Below are 24,370 nucleotides of genomic sequence, written 5' to 3'. Positions count from 1 at the left end.
TTTTTTTGTTTTGTGTTGTTGTTTATGAAGGGATAATTGTACATCTCCATTTCTAGGCCCATTTGTCATTTGTAAACATGAAGGTTCTTACAGCCTATGCAGAGTAATATTTTAAACTCATTGTTACATCCCATTTGTCCTGTTATGCTCCTCTCCAATTTCCTATCCTCCACTAAAAAGACTGCCATATAAAATGAGCTTAATGTGATATTTGACAGCTGCCTTGAAGGACACAAATACAAAATGCTTTCAGCTACTAAGATCAGTGAAATAAATGTGGGCTAAACTGACAACTGAGCGAAGAGTAGAAATCTCAACTAGCAAGCAAGTCGCAGCAATGAATAATTGCTTCTATAGCTCAGACTGAGATATGTGTGAATCTATATTGGTGCCCAGGCTTGGTTTTAGGTGGAAGAGCTTCAATCTTATTTTGATTGATTTTCATTTCCATATATATAAAGGATGAGGCTATAGATTGGCTTTGCAGACTTAAGAGTCTACATTGGAGAGTTGATATCCCCTGATATCCCCATTAAAAAGGAAGAAGGTACTGTCTTTAAAAAAATAGATTTATATTGATATTGCTCTGTTGCAAGAAACTCATTTGGATGATAAGGAGCATCTGAAATTGCAACAAGGGGGGGTTTGGTCAAGTGTTTTTCTCATCCTTTATATCCAGAAGTAGAGGTATAGCAATTCTTGTGAAAAAGAACCCACCACTTAAGGTGTTGAATTGTGTGAAAGATACATTTGGTCGTTTTGTTATAACTAAAGGTACTTTAGCTATTTGTGATGATCTGGTGTATGCTGATGTTTGGAGAACTTTAATCCATCCAACAGAGAGTTCACATTTTTCTCTGCACCTCATGGATGTCAGACTAGAATAGATTACTTTTTTATGCCCAGGACGTCTTTGCAGTCTGTTTTATCTGCTAATATAGGAAGCATAGTCATATCTGATCATGCGGAGGTGATCCTGGACATAAAACTCAATGGGGCATCCAATTTGTCAAGACATTGGAGATTGAATACAAGCATTCTTAAAGACCATACATTTACATAACATTTTATTACAGAGTTGAAAGAATTTTTCTCTATTAACTCTCAATCAATAGATAACCCCTCACTCCTTTGGGAAACCTGTAAAGCGTACGCCAGGGGTCTGATTATGTCATACTCAGCTACTAAGAAGCGGAAAAAGCGTGAAAATCAAAAAATGTTAGAGGGTGAATTAGGACCTAAAGAGAAGGACTACATTAAAACTCCCACTTCTTCCCTATTATTAAAGGAAATATCAGCCCTTAGATAAACTTAGGACTCTCCTAACACAGGACGCTGAAAAGAAAATGAGATTTGTCAGGCAAAAGCTTTATGAACATGGAGATAAACCAGGAGAGTATTTGGCGTACCTAGCTAAAAAGACAGCAGACTCACAGTCAATTGCTACTATTACTGATTCTGATGGCTATCATTTATATGAAAATAAGTTGATAAATTAGTCATTTTAGACATTTTATGCAAATCTTTATGCCTCAGAACTGAAAAATGATGTACCCAAATTAACAGAGGTCTTATTTTCTAAGATTGAGCTCCCAACTATCTCCGAAGAACAGAGGTCTCTCCTTAATGCCCCTGTTACCAAGGAAGAGATCATGTTTGAAATTAAGAATCTGCAAAATGGTAGGCCCCAGGACCAGACAGATTTTGTAGTGAGTTCTATAAAGAGTTCCATAAAGAGTTCCATGGTCTGATCCTTGAGCCATTGCATGATATGTTTAACCACTCATTTTCAAATGACCAACTCCCTCAAATGCTGAGGGAAGCCAACATATCACTTATTCTCAAAAAGGAAAAATGCCCAGTCTTGTTCCTTGTACAGACCCATTTCCCTTATGAATGTGGATAGACAATTGCTTTCTAAAATTCTAGCCACATGACTAGAGGACTTATTTCCACACATTTTGAAAGGGGACCAAACTGGCCTCATAAAGGGCCGTAAGTCATGTAACAATGTCAGGTGGCTTCTTAATGTTATTCAAACCTATCAGCAAAGTGCTGTGGATGGTCTTGTGCTCTCCCTAGATGCTGAGAAAGCATTTGACTGTGTGGTGTGGTCCTACCTATTCTTTGCTCTGACTAAATTTGGTCTAGAGGACAAGTTTATAACATGGGTTAAAGTTTTATATGATGATCGTCAGGCTGCTGTCCTTAATAATGTGTTACGGTCAAATAGCTTCTCTATACACAGAGGTACCAAACAGGGCTGTCTGTTGTCCCCTCTCCTTTTGCACTCATTACGGAACCACTGGCCAAGGCCATCAGAGTAATGCCTGCTATACAGGTTCTGCTCATTTGTGACGTTCATCATAAAAGAAGCTTGTTTGCTGATGATGTTCTGATGTTCATCTTTAGCCCCGAGAATTCAATTACATCTCTTGTTAATATTATTGAATTATTCAGTGAATTCTCAGGCTACAAGAGGAATATAACTACATCAGAGGCTGGTAGTCTTCTATCTGTACCTATTACCCCCCCCCCCCTTTCCTTTTAAATGGTTTCCCCCAGGTTTTACGTATCTGGGTATATTTGTAACTCCTAAATTCCAGCAAATGTACAAAGCCAATTTTGTTCCCTTGTTTGATACAATAAGACAGGATCTGGAGCGCTGGAACTCTCTTCCGATTTTTTTGGTTGGGTAGAATATCGCTCTTGAAAATGAATATTTTACCTAGACTACTTTACCCAATCCAAATGATCCCAGTATTACTCTCCAATAAGGTAATACAAGATGTAAGTGGCTAAATTCCTTCATATGGAGTAAACCCAAGCCAAGAGTTAAGATGGCAGTATTGCAGCTGCCAGGCTCTAGGGGGGTCTTGGTTCTGCCCAATATTAGGCTTTATCAGTGGTGTGCCCACCTATGTTATATTTCTGATGCATCACAAATGATGACTCCTCTATTTGGTTAGACATTGAGACTTCTTTTTCAAAATACCCCTTGCAGGATCTTTTATTTTTCAGAAGTTTCAAGTCTGTAAAGGATCACTGCAATAACCCCATTACACTTAACACACTCAAAGCATGGAGGTTAGTTCAACGCTTCCTGGGAAGGTCCAAACTAACCTCTGCTCTACCCCAATTGTTAACAACCCAGATTTTGGTCCAGGATTGCTGGATGCTGGCTTTAACTTTTAGCTTAATAAGGGAATAGGCAGACTACATAATTTTTTTGCTGACAAGTAAGACATATTTTGAAGAGCACCACCTTGATTGGCAACCCTGATGTGTCTGTCATTGTGAAATAATGTTTTTTTTCCCACAAAGGAAAATGTCTGTAAGTTTGTTTTATGATGCCATTAAGGTCCTTTTCTACTGTCAATACACAGAGGGTGAAACGAGTGTGGGAGAAAGAATTGTCTGTTACTATTGACAAAGAGATGTGTGAGGACATTTGGAGATATGCAAAAACAATATCTATATGTAACCGTACTAGAGAAATCCAGTTAAGAATAATACACAGATTGCATATATCCCCAAATCACAGACATGCTTTTAACACCTCTTCCTCTTCTCATCAGTGTCTTAAATGTAAAACTGATACAGGCTCCCTAACACATTGTTTATGGTCATGTTCCAAATTACAAAGATACTGGTCTATTGTTCTGCAAGAAATTGAATTCTAGGGGTCAATCTAGAATTGGACCCAGTTTCTTTACTAGTAGGCATGTTACTTCTGTGGGTAAGAGGAGGCTTTACAACATCCTTACTTTCGCAGCGAGGAAAAACATCCCCTTACAGTGGATTAGTGATAAGGTTCCTTCTATTAAAGGTTGGCATAAGATACTATTTGAATGGGTGCCATTGACATATCTGACATGCACATTGCATTCTAAAACAGATCAGTTCAACAAAGTACGGGAACCTTATCTAAATGATCTAGAACCTGATTTATCAGCTATTATGCTACAAGGATTTTCTTAGAATGGTGGTGATCCATTTGTTTCAGAATTACACTGTACGTTCCATGTGTTGGACCTAACTTCTTTATTCAAACTGAGCTTTTGTGTTGAATTTCTGTCTGTATGTTCGTTTAAAATGTATGTATTGAGAGACGCAATGACGGGGATGGGGTGTGAGTGACGAGGAGGGGAAGATGTGTATATGTATGTATATATGACTAAAGAATTAATCAGGGTGATTTTTCCACAAATAGACAGGTGTTGTCCATTCCATGGTAGCAGAATCTTATCTATTTTGACTAACTTTATTTTTTTTGTAACAGTATTTTTATTGGAATTTCACAATTTTCACCCATTTTAAGAGATACAACAACAACGACAAAGCAACAAAAAAAACAGCACACACTTACACAAACTACTTAAGTATTTTTTTTGTATCTGTACTATACTTAATATTCATATTTTGGACAACTCTTCACTACATTCCTAAAGAAAATCATGTACTTTTTACTCCATACATTTTGCCTGACACCCAAAAGTACTCATTATGTTTTGAATGCTTAGCAGGGAAATGGTCCAATTCACACACTTATCATGTGAACATCCCTGGTCATCCTTACTGCCTCTGATCTGGAGGACTCACTAAACACAAATGCTTTGTTTGCTTGGTTTGTATATGATATCTGAGTATTGGAGTGTTCCCCTGGAATTGCGCCGTCTGGTTTGCTTAATATAAGGAATTTGAAATGATTTATACTTTTTCTTTTGATACTTAAGTATATTTGAGAAATTACATTTACTTTTGATGCTTAAGTATATTTAAAACCAAATACTTTTAGACTTCTACTGGGAGACTTTCACTTTTACTTGAGTCCTTTTCTATTAAGTACGACAATTAGGTACTTTTTCCAACACGGCCTACGAGGTCTAGAGCCTGCTTGTTTTCTGTTCAACCTGATCATTACTTGCACCCACCTGGTGTCCCAGATCTAAATCAGTCCCTGGTTAGAGTGTAACAATGAAAAAATGCAGTGGAACTGGCTTCGAGGTCCAGCGTTGAGTTTGATGGGTCTATGGCTTAGGCAATTTTTCGGACCTTCCTCTGACACTGCCCGATATAGAGGTTCTGCATGGCAGGGAGCTCGGCCCCAGTGATGTACTAGGCTGTCCGCACCATCCTCTGTAGCACTTTGCGGTCGAGGCAGGTGTATTTGGGAAAGGGAAAGGGGGATACCTAGTCAGTTGTACAACTGAATACATTCAATTGAAATGTGTCTTCCGCCATACCAAGCAGTGATGCAGCCAGTCAAGATGCTCTCCTTGGTGCAGCTGTAGAACTTTTTGAGGATCCGGAGGTCCATGCCAAATCTTTTCAGCCTCTTGAGGGGGAAGAGGCGCTGCCGTGCCCTCTTCATGACTGTCTGGGGGTATGTGGACCATGTTAAGTCCTTGGTGATGTGGACGCCAAAGAACTTGAAGTTCTCGACCCACTCCACTACAGCCCCGTCAATGTGGACGGGGGCGTGCTCTCCCCTCTTTCTCTCATAGTCGACGATCAGCTCCTTGGTCCTACTGGCGTTGAGGGAGAGGTTATTGTCTTAGCACCACACTGCCAGGTCTCTGACCTCCTCCATGTATGCTGTCTCATCACCATTGGTGATCAGGCCTCTCACCCTTGTTTCGTCAGCAAACTTTATGATGGTGTTGGAGTCATGCGTGGCAACTCAGTTGGAGTGAACAGGGAGTACAGGAGGCAACAAAGCACACACCCCGGAGGGCCCCCCGTGTTGAGGGTCAGCGTGGCGGAGGTGTTGTTGCCTACCCTCACCACCAAGGGCAGGCCCGTCAGAAATTCCAGGATCCATTTGCAGAGGGAGATGTTCAGTCCCAGGGGTCCACAGCTTGGTGATGAGCTTGGAATGGACTATGGTGTTGAACGCTGGCTGAGCTGTAGTCTATGAACGACATTCTCACATAGCTTTTTCCCCTGTGTCTAATGTGGCTGTAGAGTGACAGGTCTTTTGTGGAGCAGTACTGCTGTGCCACACTCTGGCTGGCTCATGCACTGCTGCTCCTGAAAGGGGCCACATATGTTGACTGAGCATGTTCCATCTGGGCTGTGCAGATGGAACCAATAGAGCTGAACTGTGCGAGTGGGGAAAGGAAGGGGAATCAGTGTGCCCCCCCCCACTCTGGCTCAACAACTGAGGCCATCGAGAAAGCAGGTATAAAGCTACTTTCTTGCCTAAACCTTTGCAAGGGCCAACTTCTGGATCTTACTGGTATTTGGCATGTAATTTTTGGAGTCTTTTCAGTGCTTTCCTATGTGCGTGTGGTCGTAAGGTTAAGCTTTGTTTCTGTTTTGTTTTTCTCAACGTTTTACACAACCCTTTTGTAAAGATGTAGATTACGGATTTGAAAGATGGGTTCTGGTAGTACAGCATCATTTGTAGAAGTACTAAACATGGATTAGAGAAGTACTTGTGTTTGTTAAAGTTTGGTGAAAAACTAACTAGTAGGCACAGGTACTGCGATTGAGATACTGAACTGTGCTGAAATGTCAAATGGGATTGTCCTGATTTTGGTGATATTTCTCAGCTTGCCAGGTGCGACCCTAAGGTAGTGAGGTAGATGCTGAGAGATCTACGTCGACAAAGGAACGCCAAGCCGCGCCGCCCCCAGATCCAGAGGGACTGGTGAGTTCTATCTATGCTATAATCACTCTCACATTGGCCTCATTTACAACTACCACTTGCCCACTTAACAGTGTGTGAACGTGATTAATGTGGCATCTTATTTGATGGGACTAACAGCTGTAATCTTCCAGGTGAAACTGTTGACATTGGTGTGGAGAGGCCAGAGGATTCCTCCAGGACAGCCATGGAGAGTAGGGGAGTCAGTCAGGAATCAGAGGCAGAGAAAAGAAACCCTAACCCCCCCGTGACACCCACAGGGGCCAGGGGGAAGATGGCTCTGAGTGCTAAAATGCAGGTCAACAAAAAAGCTAAAGCCAAGATGACATCCGTTCATGGCTCTGTCACTGGCTCCAATGGTTTTTCTGTGCATGAAAAAAGCATGCAAAAAAAAAAAAGCAAGTAAGAGAAGGCCCTCAAAGGACAGGTGGTTCAGCCCATTAACTGACCAAAACCCCTCAAACCCCTGCAGACAATGGTAGAGACGCTGTTGCAGCAGGGATCTCAGATTTACAAACTCATAGCTCTCCATCTGTGGACTCTCCAGCCAGGACACGGTGTGCATGGAAGACTATGGGCAAACCTGACGCCAATCCAGCAGCACTGAAGGTAATGTTCATCTTTACCCAGAACAAGAAATGTTGTCCTTTTAAATGATGACTGGTGTCCGATGTCATTAGAGTCTGTTCTAAAGCGTTTTAACAGGGACGGAGCAGAGTTGAGCATGGCAGGCATGTGGATGGAAAACTCAATGGCCCCCTCCCACATGAAGCTACCTCCGAGCCTTAAAAGAAAGAGTATTGTCTCTACCAAGCCACATCCGGGTGAGTCATCTTCCTTTCTGGGAAGACTGTTCTTCTACACTGTCTCTCATGTCCACTTTATTTAGTGATGACATGCTGTGCCAGCTTGAACCGCCATCTGCCACTTCTCCGTCCGTATGTCTGCAGGGTCTAGGAAAGGGAAGAGGAAGATGGGAATGTACAACTTTGTTCCAAAGAAGAAAACCAAGGTGTTGAAGGTAAGAGACCCCATCCCATCTACTCTATTGTAAATATTTGTGTAGAAATGCACTGCGGATGAACAATGATTCTCCCTGCAGAAAGACGGAAAAGCAAGAAAGTGTCAGAAAGAAGAGAGAAGATCTGACGCACAGATTTGAGAGATTTGTGAAATGCAAGAAAGCCATGCACTGTTAGCCAAGCAGTGTGTAGAAAATGAAAAAGATTTAACCAAAGGAAACAAAATGGAGATAGAGGACAACAGCAGTAAGCAGGAATATATTGAATTGACTTTGGAATCGCTAAATCTGAAAGCCCAAGATGAGCTGATGTCTCCTCCTCTCTCAGGTAACAGTTTACCTAGAGACGAGTTAAACATTTCGTTGTGAAATTATACTTGTACAATACATTAATATGCTGTACATGACATCTGTTTTGTTGACCTGGATGTTGATTTGTGTTATTTTGCAGGCTTTCCAGTTGATGGTGAGGTGACAGAGACGGACCTGTCTGAAGAGCTCACCAGAAGAGCTGAGCTGAGCTCACCAGACCTCTGTGCTGCTGTCACATGGAGACCCCATGCAGTAGGGAGAGCCTATTCCAGCCTGAGCATACCTGCATGGCCACAGAGAGGGTGTATGGTCTGGTGAGTCTGACCTGCTCTGAAGCAACATTTCCCTAATCTTGCGCACCAGATATCCTCCCCAAAGTTTGAAATAGCCTGGGGGCGAAGTTAACCTTTACCCAGCCTTTGTGTGTTGAGCTAGTGTCTAAACAACCCTTATCTCTCTGATCCTTTCTATTTATCTCTCCGTTCATCTCCTCCCTACAGGTGAGTCGATGTCAGAGGAATGTTGTGAAGCCTGAGATGATGCGTCCGTCCAACACAGTGCGTCTGCTACTTCTGTGTGAGGACCACAGGCCAAGCACCAGTGATGCCCTCCCTGCCTGTGGCCTCTTCTGCAGGGTGGTGAGTGGAGGAATACAACAGGGATAAACCAAGATAGACCTGATAGGCTGACACACCTGTCCCATGACTTTATTGTGGTTGTTAATTCGTAAAGCACTCTGCTTTGCCTTTAATATTAATATCTGACTAATCATGTATGTGTTATGCAGGGGACCTTCATGGAGTACAGACCGTATGGCAGCATCTCTCAGCATTTCCACAGTGGCTGTGCCTCAGTCATCAAGGCCCAGAGCTTCTGTCCCCACTGTGGGGAGGATGCCACCGGGGCCCAGGAAGTCACTGTTCCCAAACCTGTTACTGCCCCCAAACGCAAGCCCGTACTTCCTCTTGTGCCAGCTGTTTCCCCTGTGGCCCCTGTTCCTGCTGTGTCCACCAGGCCCCTCATTCACAGGGCTAAGAAGACCACTGAGCTTGAGAGGACTCTGGACACCTCCCCCAACAACAGGTTATTTAGACTTTACTCTTCCATTCTCAATTTGATTCCCTCTATCCTAATCTGTGTCTCTTTCTCTCTGCATTAGTGCTAGCATTGATCATTTTCTTGGGTATTTAATATGTAATGGTAATGATTGCTGTATGCTGTCTTGTACTAGCCTGAAGAGAGGGCCTTTAGGTGATGGAGAGAAACCAGCTAAAACGTCACTGGAGAGCATCCTGATTGCCCTGGATGAGGAAAAGTATGTTTAAAATGTAGCTATTTTTAAAGTCATTACTTAGACTTTTAGCAGTTTGGATGAGATAATACAATATAATGAACACATAGTGGGTCCGTAGTCATTACTGTTTCATGTCAATGATGACTGTAATAGGCACTCTTACAGATGTTTCTGCTGCATACCAAGTGATGTACTGTAGCTAGATTTCTCTTTTTGGTATTTAGTATGAGGCCAAAGAAAGTGAAATATCACACGAAGCAACTGTACATCACTGCCCATCACGGGGAGCTCCAGAAAGTCATCCATCTGCTGGGTAAGAACATGCCACATCTCTCCAGGTTTCATGTGTATGCCTAGTTCGTTCCTACATGGAGCAACCCTCTTCTAATATTTTAACTTGAATGAAAAAGTAAACAACTTGTTGATTTTATTTTATAATATATTATATACTCTATTGTCCCCGGGGGGAAAGTTGTCAACATGACTCAAAAGGCAATTTACCTCTTTGTTCCAGTGGATGGAAAAGACCCCAACACCCTGATGGACCGTCAGAACAAGAGGACCCTTCTACATGCTACAGCAGCTGAAGGACACCAGGAGGTCTGTCACATGCTCGTCCAGGTGAGGAGATGTACTCTGACATGTAGCAGGTATTGGCTCTCTCTTCACATTAGAATCGCTTGGCATACAAGTGTGGCAGATGACTAAGTTAGCAGCTCTGCTGCATTCCTGTCCCTCACGCCAAGGAAATGTATTTGCTTTTTGGGGTCAATATTGACAGTGCTTCGTGAGTATGTTGTGTTTTCAGTGCAGAGGGCTGTGAGTTTCACTCTATTATACAGTGCAAGCATACAGGTGTAAAAGGTGTCTGATTCCCCATCCCGCTCAGGCTGGAGCTAACCTGGACATTATTGATGAGGAGCAGAGAACCCCCCTGATGGACTACTGTGACAACAACCATCTGGACACGGTCAAGTACCTGCTGAGGGCCGGGGCAGCGGTCAGCTATAAGGTCAGTGTGTGGAGCAAAGTTCATTGATCCCCTCCATACATAGGCCATGATCTTCTGTCAACCCCACCAGCTGTGTTACCGTTCATAAGACAAGACTTTCGCTAAATGAGCTGGACCTCTGGTGTACTGTAGATGTAAAGTGATCAAGCTGTGTTATGTCCATGACACGTTCATGTCTTAAACTATTAACCACATGCTGTAGCAGCTCACGGTCTGTGTTTCGGGCCTCCCGAGTGGAACAGCGGTCTAAGGCACTGCATCGCAGTGCTTGAGGCGTCACTACAGAACCGGGTTCGATCCCAGGCTGTGTCACAGCCGGCCATGACCGGAACACCCATGAGGTGGCGCACAATTGGCCCAGCATCGGGTTTGGCTGGCTGTGAATTCCTTGTCCGGTCGTGTTCTAGCGACTCCTTGTGGCTGACCAGGCGCCTGCAAGCTGAATTTGGTTGCCAGCGTACGTTTCCTCCGACGCATTGGTTCGGCTGGCTTCCGGGATAAGTGAGCAGTGTATATGTCAAAAAGCAGTGCGGCTTTGACAGGGTCGTGTTTCGGAGGACGCATTGCTCTCGACCTTCGCCTCTCCCGAGTCCATAGGTGAGTTGCTGCGATGGGACAAGATTGTAACTACCAATTGGTTATCACAAAAAGGGCTAAAAAGAAATTATAAGTTGGTGTTTTTTTAAACAGCCATGAACAAAACCAGTGAATAACATTTTGATCTTCATCTCCTCTCAGGATATCAAGGGCTCCACCTGTCTGCATTTGGCAGCTATACTGGAACATTACACCATAGTGGATCATGTCCTGTCCAAGACATCCGAACAGGTCAACTGTCAGGTAGTTACCCATCCACGCTCTGCTCCTTCTTCGACTAACAGGTCCAGTTGAAATGTTAACAGCTTCATTGAAATCGTCTATCCATAATTCACCCGTACTATCAGCTAGGCTTTGGCAGGGTGAGTTGGAGGTCAGTGCTGTTGGAAGACAGTTTAACAGTCTGTCCATTAGGATGTTCAATATATTATGGGTGATATTAAATGGATTGTAAAACTCCTGACCTTAATGGGAAAGCTAGAGACTGAAATTGCTCCTCACTGTTGTCATGATTCCAGGTGATTTACCATGTTTTGCCTTGCAATTTTATGCCTTCAAACTGTTAGTAAGTAATGCCCTCTCACATTGTGTGCAATAAGATCATCCAAAGCAGGGGTTTCAAACCCTTTTTCACGGAGTAACTACAGTGTTGTTGATCCATTCTCACTTTTCTCCTATCACAGCCATTTAACTCTGTAACTGTTTTAAGTGGTCTCATGGTGAAATCCTTGAGTGGTTTCCTTCCTCTCCGGCAACTGGATTAGGAAGGATGCCTGTTTCTTTGTAGTGTACTGGGTGTATTGATACACTGTCCAAAGTGTTGTTAGTAACTTCACCACTCGAAGAGATATTCCATGTCTGCTTACTTTGATTTTTTTTTACCCATCTACCAATAGGTGCCCTTCTTTGAGAGGCATTGAAAAACCTCCCTGGTCTTTGTGGTTGAATCTGTGTTTGAAATTCACTGCTTGACTAAGGGACCTTGCAGATAATTGTATATGTGGGGTACAGAGATGAGGTAGTCATTCATGTATGAAACACTATTATTACAAACCAGAGTAAGTCCATGCAACTTATTATGTGGCTTATTTACTCCTGAACTTATTTAGGCTTGCCTTAGCAAAGGTGTTGAATACCTATTGACTTAAGACATTTCAGCCTGTAACACAACAAAATGTGGAAAAAGTCAAGGGGTGTGAAGACTTTCTGAAGGCACTGCAGCTGCGAGCAGCAATGAACAGTGTTAACAGGATGTCAGAAAGGACACAAGATCAGTTGGAAAACAAAGTGAGCACTCTATCGCGTAGGAACTATCTTCCTTTGTGTGTAATCGTGAGTCTAAATACAAAATCTGTGTCGTTTCAGATCGGTATGATCGGTAACAGATCGGTAACAATCCAGATTTTTTTTACCCCTCAAATAAAGGTTTCAGTTTTGTAAAAACATTTCTATTTAGTTTTATATTATTCAGTTTTAGTTCTAGTCTTAGGGACAGAAAGTAGCCTATGCATGGGAGGCTAGAAGCCAATTACGTGTATTCTTTGTATTTTTTGGGGATGTCACTTCTTTCCACTGAGGGGCAGCAATGCATAAGGTGATGGGTCAGGTCATAGGTTCGGTTTAAAGGTAGACTCAGTGAGATTACGCAGATGCACCAAGTAAACCGAAGCAATGGGTCCATTTTCGCAACAACCAGGGGCTGCTTTCCCGATAGCGATGGAAGTTAGGCCTACGAGTGTTTTAAAGATGCATTGTTCCTAAAATGGCAGAAGATGCGCTTCCCAAAAGAACATGTGCTTCCCAAAACACCATTCAGGGAGAACGTTTGCTAAGTGCGTTGTTGGAGCGTGGGTTGATACTGATAGGATCGAAAGAAAGGCAGTGCTGTTCTCGGATCAGCTTTCTCCCTTAAAATCTTCTCATAACATAATCATTTCTTCACAATACTGACGAAGGATCACCGCCTAGAGAGATATCACCACCTATTGCAGCAAATATTGAGACAGATTGTTCTAATGCTTACCGAATAATAATAATCCACTAAATCACAGATTAGGCACATCCATTGTGCACATGTTGTTGCACATGAAATAAATATATTGAGGCAAGAATTAGGCCTAGCCTACAATGAGCAAAAATAAATCCATCGATTGAACATGAAATTGATTTCAATATGACTGAAATATGTAGGCCTATACTATTTATCTTTTATTGCAGTCATCTTGGTTTTTGTCCTTCGCTTGTTGGTAACAATTTCAAAGACATTGGCAACCTTGTATTTGTAGTCAACTTTGTTCTGAAGTTATCATTGGTAAAAGAGAGACTGATAACATCTTGATTCTGTGTTTAGCGGAGATCTACTGTGTCTTAAGTGAAGCGGAAGGGCAAAAAAGCATTTAACAACGCACTTAGCTGTTGTGTTCATCTCAATGGAAGTGTTCGAGCGGATCACACAGTCCATCTGGTCGTGCTGCTGCTCCAGTTTCAACTGTTCTGCCTGCGGCTATGGAACCCTGACCTGTTCACCGGACGTGCTACCTATCCCAGACCTGCTGTTTTCAACTCCCTAGAGACAGCAGGAGCGGTAGAGATACTCTGAATGATCGGCTATGAAAAGCCAACTGACATTTACTCCTGAGGTGCTGACCTGTTGCACCCTCGACAACCACTGTGATTATTATTATTTGACCCTGCTGATCATCTATGAACATTTGAACATCTTGGCCATGTTCTGTTAGAATCTCCACCCGGCACAGCCAGAAGAGGACTGGCCACCCCTCATAGCCTGGTTCCTCTCTAGGTTTCTTCCTAGGTTCTGGCCTTTCTAGGGAGTTTTTCCTAGCTACCGTGCTTCTACACCTGCATTGCTTGCTGTTTGGGGTTTTAGGCTGGGTTTTTGTACAGTACTTTGAGATATCAGCTGATGTAAGAAGGGCTTTATAAATAAATGTGATTTGATTTGACTTTTGTCAAGTCAATCGCCACCTTTCACAGTGTGTTGCATTCTGAACTTGACCAAAGACATGACTAAAACAGGAACCAATGAATGATTTATGTGTTCAGTGATAGTATACAAATCAATGTGATATTTGAGTCTCTCTGTAAATAATTGATTGTACAATGTACACTCAATATTATATTATGATTTCAGTTTGTGAGTATGTAATACGGGAATGTGAATATGTGAATTTCGACATTCTAAATAATTGGATGTTCTAATTTGACAGCCATGATTAAACTACATCAGGAGATACATTTTTCCCGGACGTCAAAAATTAAGAAATTGTTTGCAAAACAAATGGCCACTGGATTGATGCAAATAATCATGATATCATTCTGCCAGGTAAGCATAGGCTATTCGGAGTTAACATTTAATTGAGATGTGTTTTGGGAAAACCTTCCCAGCTTTCAATAGATGTAGTTGATTTCCTACTAAGATCAATACATTTTTAAATATTGTTGGATTTCGTTTTAAAGTCTGGATTCCGTGGTTCCGTCCACATTCTCTGCAACGCAGAATTTATAGGGCCCTATTTATCCTTACCACTCAAATGCACCCAATATCTGCGGTGCTGCTTGTGACAACATCATCTCACTGAATCTACCTTTAAATTATAAAGTTCATCTCAATTTGACCCGCCAGATTCACAAGCTTCAAAACCCCATTAGGAAAAAAAGCTTGAAAACCCCATTCAATTTTTGCCCCCCCCCCCTCCCAAAAAACTCAAACTGAACTGTTAGTTCATTTTGGAGTCAAATAATAGTTTCAGTATAGTTTCAGTTTTTCAAAAGGGTTTTGTTAATTATTTTATTTCAGTTTACTTGTTTTTTTCATGATTCATTTTAGTTTCAATTTTAGTCTACTTTAATGAACTTGATTGGTTGTGCTTGGTGTCAGGATGATGGTGGGTGCACCCATATCACCTGGGCTATAGAGTACTAGCACAGAGAGCTGGTCTTACTGCTGCTCTCCAAAGGGGCTGATGTTTAACATCCGAGACAAGGTCAGCACTGTATAGGATGCATGCTGTTCACCCTACTGTACATCCCATCACCTTACCTACCTTCTGTTCTCACAGTCTGAGGAGGGGAGGCTAGACACTGGCAAGGTTACAGTGGGATGGATCCCAAGGGGTGCATAATGTTCTGCACGTTTCACCTACAGTACATGTTGTAATCCAAGTTAAAGGGATGCTTCAGAATGTCACCTTGGGCGCATACAACAAGAAGTCAACGTACCTCTTAGAGGAATTAACAACTTAAGTCATAACTGCTATATTTTTTTGTAAAGGAGAACATATCACTTGGTCTGTATGAGTATGATTTCTTCCTCAAAACATTTGTATAGTGTATATGACGTACTGTCTACTGATACACTTGACATAAATGGCCCAAAAAATGAACAATGTATCTTCAAGATACAGTAGCCTTTAGATGCAAGGTTGTTTCTGTGGTGTGTGGGGAAGGTATTGCTCCTGGGTATGTTTTTCCACGTTGACCTGTGATCCCTGTTCAGGAGGAGAACATTGGCCTCCACTGGGCAGCCCTGTCTGTCTCCGATGACATCGCGCAGATCCTGCTTGATGCCAGACCTCCATGCAGTCAACATCCATGGGGACTCACCTCTACATATCGCTGCCAGGGAGAACCAACTGGAATGTGTGACATGAGTAGTAAGACCGTCTCCGTTCTCCTAGAGCTGCAGCATGACACCAGGTTGTTCTTGAAAAATATGATTTGTTATCAATAGCCAGTCCCACCTGGAATTTTTATCATAAGCGCACTAACCTGCAATGAGACCAGTTGTAGGTGTATAGCCTAGATACATTTATGGCAGGAACCTGTCCACACATAGATGCACATAGATGCACACATCCAGAGACAGTGGCTGCGCTAGCCTGGCCAGTGGGTGGCAGTCATGCTGCTGACCATAGCCATGCTGGGGATGATATCTACTCCTCTAGACTGCTTCTGTCCCGAGGAGCAGACGTGAACCTGAGTAACAGAGAGCCGGAGACTCCTCTAGACTGCTGTATCTACAACTCCAAGGTGTGGGCAGCCCTGAACACCAATAAGAAGCTGACAGATGCTAGGAGAAGCATCTGTCTGTTGGAGGAGCTGTAGGAACCACGTGGTTCAGAATGGATTCCGGTAACTGGGCATCCCTACCCCACCATCATCTGATCAATCAATCAATCACATTTTATTTGTCACATGCGGCGAATACAATAGGTGTATACTTTGCCATCAAATGCTTACTTACGAGTCCTTTCCCCACAACGCAGAGTTAAAAAGTAAGAAAATTAGCAAATGAAATGTCTATCTTTTTGTTATAGTTTCAGCCCAAAATTAAAATATCAGTTTCTCTGTGCACTTGATCAACTATGGCTGCACTGTATGTCTTTTGAGTTAGTTGGACTGGATTTATGTCTTCTCTTGTCTGTTTTCAGGGCTCGGCTGCAGCTCTATAAAATCCAGAGGATGGGCTGGGGTGTGAGGGCACTGCAGGATATTCCTCAAGGAACTTTTATTTCCGAGTGAGGCCCTGAATGTTATGGAAGGTATTTTATTGAGTGTTTGGAAAACTGCCCAACCATAACTATGATTATGTCTTGGTATACAAATGACATGAGGCCAATTGTGATGTCATGAACAGATTTTAAAACAGGATTTGTCATTTTCAGTTCTTCACATCATTTTATTGTTGTGATTACACAGAGTATACGCAGCAGGCTCTCTTTATTGTGCAGGTACAGTGGGGCAAAAAAGTATTTAGTCAGCCACCAATTGTGCAAGTTCTCCCACTTAAAAAGATGAGAGAGGCCTGTAATTTTCATCATAGGTACAATTAAATTATGACAGACAAAATGAGAAAAAAAAATCCAGAAAATCACATTGTAGGATTTTTTATGAAGTATTTGGTCACCTACAAACAAGCAAGATTTCTGGCTCTCACAGACCTGCAACTTCTTCTTTAAGAGGCTCCTCTGTCCTCCACTCGTTACCTGTATTAATGGCACCTGTTTGAACTTGTTATCAGTATAAAATACACCTGTCCACAACCTCAAACAGTCACACTCCAAACTCCACTATGGCCAAGTCCAAAGAGCTGTCAAAGAAAACCAGAAACAAAATTGTAGACCTGCACCAGGCTGGGAAGACAATAGGCAAGTAGCTTGGTTTGAAGAAATCAACTGTGGGAGCAATTATTAGGAAATGGAAGACATACAAGACCACTGATAATCTCTCTCGATCTGGGGCTCCACGCAAGATCTCACCCCGTGGGGTCAAAATGATCACAAGAACGGTGAGCAAAAATCCCAGAACCACACGGGGGGACCTAGTGAATGACCTGCAAAGAGCTGGGACCAAAGTAACAAAGCCTACCATCAGCAACACACTACGCCGCCAGGGACTCAAATCCTGCAGTGCCAGACGTGTCCCCCTGCTTAAGCCAGTACATGTCCAGGCCCGTCTGAAGTTTGCTAGAGAGCATTTGGATGATCCAGAAGAAGATTGGGAGAATGTCATATGGTCAGATGAAACCAAAATATAACTTTTTGGTAAAAACTCAACTCGTCGTGTTTGGCGGACAAAGAATGCCGAGTTGCATCCAAAGAACACCATACCTACTGTGAAGCATGGGGTGGAAACATCCCATGCTTTGGGGCTGTTTTTCTGCAAAGGGACCAGGACGACAGATCCGTGTAAAGGAAAGAATGAATGGGGCCATGTATCGTGAGATTTTGAGTGAAAACCTCCTTCCATCAGCAAGGGCATTGAAGATGAAACGTGGCTGGGTCTTTCAGCATGACAATGATCCCAAACACACCACCCGGGCAACGAAGGAGTGTCTTCGTAAGAAGCATTTCAAGGTCCTGGAGTGGCCTAGCAGTTTCCAGATCTCAACCCCATAGAAAATCTTTGGAGGGAGTTGAAAGTCCGTTTTGCCAAGCAACAGCCCCAAAACATCACTGCTCTAGAGGAGATCTGCATGGAGGAATGGGCCAAAATACCAGCAACAGTGTGTGAAAACCTTGTGAAGACTTACAGAAAACGTTTGACCTATGTCATTGCCAACAAAGGGTATATAACAAAGTATTGAGATAAACGTTTATTATTGACCAAATACTTATTTTCCACCATAATTTGCAAATAAATTCATAAAAAATCCTACAATGTGATTTTCTGGATTTTTTTCTTCTAATTTTGTCTGTCATAGTTGAAGTGTACCTATGATGAAAATTAAGTGGGAGAACTTGCACAATTGGTGGCTGACTAAATACTTTTTTGCCCCACTGTATGTGGGTGAAATCATTACTGATGCAGAGGCAGATGGCAGGGAAAATGACTCGTTCCTTTTCACCCTGGACAATGAGGTGATTTTAAATGACACCTGGGAGAATCTCACATTATTATTGGTCAATGGTGTATTCCGAATGTAATATTGTTAATGTGGCATCATTTGTTATACTTTTGTATACCAACGGGCGATGCTGAAGAGCACACAATGCCAATGTCAGAGACAACGTTCTTTTACAGCACGGCATCTGCTGCATCAGCTTTTAGTTTGCTTCATGGCTATTTGGTATACTAAAGCATATTGAAAAATGGACAATTTCATGACTGTCTATGCTACCTCCTCACAGGAGGGCTCAACATATCAGCCTTTGCTAATTGGATTCATCGAGTGAGTGATTGGAGGCATGGCATTTTACTTTGATGCAATAGATTTTTACAATCTTACGTACTGCACTTGCTTTATGCAGGCCTACTTTTAATGTACGATGTTTTTGAGTACCATGAAAGGCGTCTTGTCATATAAAATGTATAATAATTGTATTTATTGCTTCATCTACTGTTGTGCAGGTGGGTGATGTGCACTGTATTGATGCACGACTCTTTGGCAACATTGGCCGGTTTATAAACCACCTGTGTGAACCTAACCTGCTAGCAGTTCGAGTGTTCACCGTGCAACAGGACCTGCGGTTTCCGCGCATTGCTTTCTTCTCCAGCAAACCCATTCAGTCAGGTGATCAGATTGGGTGAGAGGCACAAAACATATAAGACAATCATTGAATAGAAAGTGTCTTTTCTATGTGGTATTAATGTTGTGCTATATAATCAATAAAAAAGCTGAAGAAAAAGGCTCCAGTACATGAACACGTGCTTTGATGGCTACCCTGTGTTCCTCCACTCAGGTTTGATTATGGCGATCACTTCTGGAAGGTCAAGAGCAAGTATTACAGCTGCCAGTGCTGTTCCCCCAACGTGTAGACACTCGTCAGCCGCCATAGCCCAGGGAGATCAGAGCTTAGAGAGGGTGGCCAGCCCATCCCCAGCCCAACAGTCAAGTTCCCATTTTGCCAAAACACAATCATAACTACCCCATGCCACCTCTGTCCTCCCTCAGCCACCGTGGGGGTCTCTCACTCTCCCCTGACCACTGCTATGACTCATTTTTTAAAGGTAGACTGATATAAAATGTATTTTTTAGTAGATTTGCGGACAGAAATCAAATGCTAAGGGTAGCCCTAGACTGTAACAAATGCTCACCTTTTCCATGTCTCCTTTTTATTAAGTGCACAGTAAAGTAATAAAGTACATTTTCAAACATGATTTATTTCTCATATTTGTTGATGTGTATTCCAGTTTACAAGAAAGCTAGGGGTAGCAAATGCCAATTAATGATGGCCTACAGTAGCCTAGGATACTGTCTAGTTTTGTGTTATGTTATTTAACATGCCCAATTCTCTATTTTAACCATGAATAATATGTGGTACATGTTCTTCTAGCTATTGAACAGTTTTGACATCAGCGACGATGATAGAGATACAGGTAGGCTATAGGCTAGTATTGAATTTGATGCAACCCTCACCCCACCCATGCAGCTGTGTAGCACCACGCAAGACAATAAGCAACTGTTCATTTTTGCATATTGAAAAATAACATTATACAAGGCAGATTTCAGCTCAGTCTTTAGCGTTTACCAAAGAATAAACATCAGTCATATTCTGCTGTAGCCTAGGCTACCCCACCCGGTCATGATAACCCAAAACGCAGCAATACTTGAAAGGGAGGGAGGATTGCCAGAACCACATCTCAGGAGATTGCGGATGCTATTGAATGAAAAAAAAAAAATGAATAATGATACATTTTTGTTGTCCTTCGTGATTTCTACATTTGCATTGTTTGATGCGATTTATCAAGCAACTTCGGTGATTATTCTGCTCAGGGGGGTAAAAAAAAACGAGAGAGAAGCTGCTTCCCTCTTTCTCCCTGGCGCTATGGATACAGAGACGATACAGGTGGAGCCTGGCGTCTTTTTAGTCACGTGTGCCGATTCATAAGGAGCAGTGGCTGGAGAAAGTGGTTATATTATACATTGCCTGAGAGCGATTTAGCGGAAGCAGAGGTGCCAACCTTGTGTTTTCTCGTTACACCGTGCCCGAATTAATAGGAAGATTATTGGAACGGATCATGTGAGGCACCTCGTTTTCATAAGGAACGTGGGGTAAGGTAATACAAAAGAAAAACTTAAACGCGCAATGGCAAACCAACCGAGGAGGATAAACCAGATACATGCATCTGTTTTATTTGAAGCTTAATTGTAAGTGAGCTATGCAGTCATAGCCCGCCTTATGGCATGCGTTATGCGAATGATGCGAATTGTTATTGCTCGACATTTGTACATGGTAAACTGGCTGTTTTTAAAGCTTAGCCCAGTGAAAAGGGATAGGCTATAGGCTACGTATATGTGGCCATTCAGCCAGAGGAAGACCCATGGACAAATATTTGACATGGAAATATAAACTTTCTCCTTCATGTTTCATATCATTTGAAAATCTTGACAATTGAAAGTATGGGAAGTAACAAGGCGGGGACCAGCCAACAGAATATCTGAAGAAAAATACAATCATTTTTATTTTTGAATGTTTGTTGAATATTCTCTTGAACATTACACACACCGAAAGGAACTCGTGGCTGGAACAACTGTGTGTTGTGATGCTTTTTCTCTATCTTTTATCTAGTCTAAGTTTTGATTTTTTCAGTAAGATCTGTGCGATTGTAGAATGGCTCGATTCGAAGAGGAACTATCCAACCGGCGTGGAGGGGTCTGTCAAGCTGGCCCACCAAGGGGGGCTGGTCGGCCAGCAGGCCCCCCAAGCGGCCCTAGGGTGTACAAACAATCAATGGCCCAAAGAGCCAGGACAATGGCCATTTACAACCCCATCCCTGTCAAGCAGAGCTGTCTTACTGTCAACCGGTCTCTCTTCATCTTTAGTGAGGATTGTATCATACGGAAATATGCCAAAAAGATTACAGAATGGCCATATCCTTTGTTGCTTTAAACAACCTAGCCTATTTCTCGTACCATTACATTATAACATTATAACATTATATGCCTACTTGGGTTTTAATGGCTTGACGTTATTAAGCACAGGGGGCAAGGTTCCAGACTACAGGGCATGATTATCTAAGTTAATTTACTGTAGCCAATGAGAAGATATGGCATGGAGGACAACCATTTGTTGACTGGACTTTGTAATACAGTATAACCACTCTCAGTAGGCCTGTATAGCCATATCCACTCTCTCAGACCCACTCCAATAGGTTATTGTAGGTGATATTGTTTCGTTTTTTGGCAAGATTCCTGTTTTCTCCAGCTTTTGGCATCCTCTCTCTGGTAGGCCTACATGCAGCTAGGTTGCCTACCAAGAACCTGTCAGATTGGTGTTTCTGATCTGTGGCATAAATCTGATCGGTGGCTACAGAACAATTAACATGAAGGCTGGAGGTGTATTTTTTTTTCTCTTTTTCAACCCAAATGGCAGTGCAGTGAAAATCTTGTCAGCAGGATAATTTGATTGGTTTTGTAAAGCACCATAAATTATAGGTGAGGCCTATACTTATTTTACTTTCTACTTGCCTAATGTATTTGATTCCGGTATATGGGCTAAGTAAACAAGCTTGTGTGATAGTCTGCTCAGGGGACTATGCCACTGTTAGGCTACATATCAAATAACTGCTGTATCGATCCGTTTGTTTCTCAGACCAAGTCTCTCCTAGCAACGTTTCGGCACAAGCGCTCTCCAAGGTGCTGAATCTACCCATGTGCAAAATGCTGCTCAACAGTAGGCCTAAATGGCAAGCTAGCGGGAAGGCTGTCTAATAAACAGATGCAATCTATTCTGCGTGCGTGTCCCATCAAAACAATAAGCCATGAGAATAAATGGAAATGAGTTGTGCATTTAGCCTAGTTTACAAAACCAATTGGTTTCTTTTAAGGCAAAATGTATCATTATTGTCGTTTATGTCCATAACATGCTAGGTAGAAGTATATTGAAAAAAAGATCCACCTGTTGATATGATATATTTTGTATAATTTACCAAATGAGGGATATCCTCTGTAGCTTGTGAAACCTGTGCATCAGTGGAGGCTGCTAACGGGAGGACGGCTCATAATAATGGTAGGAACGGGGCAAATGGAATGGCATCAAACACCTGGAAACCATGTGTTTGATGTATTTGATACCATTCCACTGATTGCCACAAACCTATTTGTGCTGTGCTTAGGCCTCCTAGAGAAACAGTCAACCCTGAAGCATATTTCATGAGATTGGGTTAATGAACCTGTGAGGTATTGCAATTCATTTACATTCATTTGTGTAATCGCATCCATTACTTAACTCTGGTGCTGTGTAAACACTTCTCAACCTTTAGCTTACCTGTGCATTTCCAAGCCCCTTTCACAGTATTTTTCTCCCTTGAGTTAGATTCTAGGTTCATGGGAGCCATTGTAGCAAGAAAGTCCTGAGCTGCCCTAAGCCAGTGAATTATGTGTTTTTATCTTTTGATATACTGTAGCCCATTGCCTGAGGTAAGACCCTAGTCCTCTGTGCACCACAGTCTCCAGAGGAGATAGCCTCCATAAACAACCATGCGATGACATGGACAGCAGCAACTGAGACATCATGTAAGTCAGCAACTGATAAATCACTCAGTTCCCTCAGTCATGTTTAGTGTTGAGATCCAGTTCAACGGATAAATCACTCAGTTCCCTCAGTCATGTTTAGTGTTGAGATCCAGTTCAACTGAAAAATTACATTTTTGAAAAAAAGGTGCTATCTAGAACCAAAAAGGGTTCTTTAGCTGTTACATTTACATTTACATTTAAGTCATTTAGCAGACGCTCTTATCCAGAGCGACTTACAAAGGATAACCATAGGATAACCATAGTTCCCATAGGATAACCCTTTAAAGAACACATTTTGGTTCCAGATAGAACCCTTTTGTATTTAATGTAGAACCCTTTCCACAGAGGGTTCTACATGGAACCCAAAATAGTTCTACCTGGAACCATAAATGGTTTGCCTTTTTGGAACCCTTTTTTTCTAAAAGTGTAACTTCTTACTGCATGTGTGCTTTGCCATTAGGCTTCAGCTCTTGTATAATTTAGGTTAACCTACCTACTGTTGAGGAGCTTTTTAATATGGTAATTTTACTTCCTCTAGGTCCCATTCTTCTGTTTCTTCCTCTTCCTCCTCATCTTCTTCTTCTGTTAGAATGTATTTTAGATCTTAGGCACTGTATGCCTAACATTACACAGTCTTTTTCTTAACTGTCTCACTCCATTTGAATACCTGATCCTGGCCACCATTATAGCCAACTGCATCGTCCTTGCCTTGGAGCAGCACCTACCAGCCGGCGACAAGACCCCCATGTCAGAGCGCTTGGTAAGTGACCATTGCATGGGTCATATGTGCCATACCAATATTATATCATATTTGATCATTGGTTAACTACACTCTTCTCTCCAAGTGAAAAATAGGTGTCAGTCATTATATTCTCACATACAGGAATAACATATATACAGTGGCTGGTGAAATTATTCACCCCCCATTTTTCCTATTTTGTTGCCTTACAACCTGGAATTAAAATAGATTTTTTGGGGGTTTGTATCATTTGATTTACACAACATGCCTACCACTTTGAAGATGCAAAATATTTAAAACAAACAAGAAATAAGACAAAAAAACTGAAACTTGAGTGTGCATAACTATTCATCCCCCCCCCCCCCCCCCAAAGTTAATAGTTAGTAGAGCCACCTTTTGCAGCAATTGCAGCTGCAAGTCTCTTGGGAGTATTTCTCTATAAGCTTGTAACATCTAGACACTGGGTTTTTGCCCATTATTCAAGGCAAAACTGCTCCAGTTCCTTCAAGTTGGATGGGTTCCGCTGATGTACAGCAATCTTTAAGTCATACCACAGATTCTCAATTGGATTGAGGTCTGGGCTTTGACTAGGCCATTCCAAGACTTTTAAATGTTTCCCCTTAAACCACTCAAGTGTTGCTTTAGCAGTATACCTAGGGTCATTGTCCTGCTGAATGTGAACCTCCGTCCCAATCTCAAATCTCTTGAAGACTGAAAAAGGTTTCTCTCAAGAATTTCCCTGTATTCAGCACCATCCATCATTCCT

General features: G+C 42.2%; 1 protein-coding gene and 1 pseudogene across 1 annotated transcript in view; both read left to right on the top strand.

The window, feature by feature from the left end:
- Positions 1-6,839: 6,839 nt before the first annotated feature.
- LOC115140666 (histone-lysine N-methyltransferase EHMT1-like) lies at positions 6,840-19,455 on the top strand (annotated as a pseudogene).
- Positions 19,456-20,299: 844 nt separating this feature from the next.
- The window catches only part of LOC115140665 (voltage-dependent N-type calcium channel subunit alpha-1B-like), a 149,550-nt gene continuing 145,479 nt past the window's right edge, over positions 20,300-24,370 (top strand). Inside the window, 2 exon segments of the mRNA XM_065026553.1 lie at positions 20,300-21,221; positions 23,520-23,625. Of these exon segments, the coding sequence (XP_064882625.1) occupies positions 20,962-21,221; positions 23,520-23,625 (366 nt within the window). The 5' untranslated portion in view covers positions 20,300-20,961.

This window comes from Oncorhynchus nerka, linkage group LG13 (assembly GCF_034236695.1).
Source record: "Oncorhynchus nerka isolate Pitt River linkage group LG13, Oner_Uvic_2.0, whole genome shotgun sequence".
NCBI lineage: Eukaryota > Metazoa > Chordata > Actinopteri > Salmoniformes > Salmonidae > Oncorhynchus > Oncorhynchus nerka.
This window is presented reverse-complemented; position numbering and strand designations above follow the sequence as displayed.